A 1,967-nucleotide genomic window follows, 5' to 3' on the forward strand; every position below is an offset into this window, starting at 1 on the left:
GATATAACTCGAAAAGTAGTTGTTAGATCTCAAATAAATTTAAATGGGACCAATTGGCACACACAACCTTTCGATTAAAACAAAATTTGTCGAAATCGGTCTACCCAGTCAAAAGTTCTGATGTAACATACATAAAAAAAAAAAAAAAAAAATACAGTCGAATTGGGAACCTCCTCCTTTTTTGGAAGTCGGTTAAAAAGAGTAACAATTTATGTATGTACTCGTATAGTAGTGTAAGACAAAATGTTAACGTTAGTTGAACTTGGAAAGATAGGTAACGAAAAAAATTTTGATGCAAAAACTTTGGGTGACGCTAGCGGTAATAAAGAATGCAACGGTAATTCTAACGTTAGTATGGTTCGATTCCTTATCGAGACATATATTATTTACCAATGGATTATAATTATACATATAGGCATTTATTCGAATCGTATATTATTATGAGTCGTCTCACCATGCCACGGTGAAAGTAAAATTGTTGGTCTTGATTGTTATCAAAGACAACTGATAACTATCGTACTATCGTACTCGTTGTAGATTAAATATCTGCTGTTTCTCATTGTATATGTGATATATTTCGACTAGCCTGTTGGCGCAGTTTGTAGTGGCCCTGTTTTCTGTTCCGCCTGAGTCTTGGTTTAATATTTGTATTTATATATGTATTATTTCAATGTATATTTATTAAAAAAAAATACAAGGGACAGATGACCGTGTTTATTTATTTTTATATGACTGAATTTTGCCCAGCCAGATGAAACGTAGTAGGAAAACAACGGAAGGTTTTTCTTATATTTATAAAATCGTGTTTTATTCAATGATAAGAAATACTTTATTTTAATTTGCGTCTTCAGTACTTTAAAATAAGATAAAATAATACACAAACTTGCAAGTAGAGAGGTTTATTGGAATAAGTATAATTAGTTTACAGCAACATGGCTCCATTGTCAGTTATGTAGTCAGAACCAGTTATTGCTTTAGCTTTATCACTCGCTAAAAACAGAACGAGATCTGCAATTTCTTGTGAGTCAGATATTCTCCCCAGTGGCATAACTTTTCCTATATCATCTATAGAGCTATCGATGCCAGCGTTTACTAAAATGTCAGTTTTGACAGGTCCTGGACTAATTAAATTAACTCTAACACCATATGAAGCCAGTTCTGCTGCTACGTTGCGTGTGAAATGATCCAAAGCCGCTTTTGAAGAGGCATAACTCACCATTGGACGTAGCTTCGATGTCCTCTTCCCAGCTACACTTGATATATTGATGATATTTCCTTTAGTTTTAATTAAATGAGGAGCAGCCAAATGAGTCATGTATACCGCAGCTCGCAGATTTGTTTTCATAATTGAATCAAACTGTAACATTATGTGGTCGCTTAGAATGCTATCAAATCCAATTTTTCCGGTGTTATTAACTAGGACGTTTATTTTTCCAAATTTTTCAATGGTTTCACTAATGATTATATTTGCATCGTTATCGTTACATACATCAGCTTTTACTACTAAGGGTACATTTCCTGTTTTAGAACATTCTTCTTTAACCTTCTGTAGCTTCTGTTCATTTCTTCCAACGAGCACAACATTGGCGCCATCCTTAGCGAATGTAACGGCGGTCGCTGCTCCTATACCGGAACTAGCACCAGTTATTAGCACAACTTTATTTTTAAAACTCATCTTATAACTAGCAGAGATGAAATGAAGATGTTTCCAATAATTTAAATTTATCTTATCGCCCTGTTCATATGTTATCACTGATAAAAATAGGGACGACTTCAATTTATCAGAGACTATTTTTCCATGCAATTTACTTAGGTATATATAAAAATTATAGTAGCATTGTTGTGTATTTAAAATAATTTACCACGTATTTGAGAGGTCTATATTTGAGGACGGTTTGATCAAGCTGTGAGATGTATCACTTTTCTCATATTCTCTGGGTGACTCCAAAAAAGTTTGGAGGTATTTT

At 33.5% G+C, this 1,967-nt stretch overlaps 1 protein-coding gene across 1 annotated transcript; it reads right to left on the reverse strand.

Moving 5' to 3' along the window:
• Positions 1 to 922: 922 nt before the first annotated feature.
• Positions 923 to 1,675, reverse strand: LOC123663156 (3-oxoacyl-[acyl-carrier-protein] reductase FabG-like). Its single transcript, XM_045597854.1, has one exon. It carries the CDS (start codon positions 1,673 to 1,675, stop codon positions 923 to 925), a length of 753 nt encoding a protein of 250 aa, XP_045453810.1.
• Between the last annotated feature and the right edge of the window lie 292 nt (positions 1,676 to 1,967).

Source organism: Melitaea cinxia, chromosome 20, assembly GCF_905220565.1.
Source record: "Melitaea cinxia chromosome 20, ilMelCinx1.1, whole genome shotgun sequence".
Taxonomy (NCBI): domain Eukaryota; kingdom Metazoa; phylum Arthropoda; class Insecta; order Lepidoptera; family Nymphalidae; genus Melitaea; species Melitaea cinxia.

What these genes read in the sequence shown, in the direction of transcription:
- LOC123663156 (XM_045597854.1), bottom strand. Translation starts at nt 1,675, where the DNA reads ATGAGTTTTAAAAATAAAGTTGTGCTAATAACTGGTGCTAGTTCCGGT.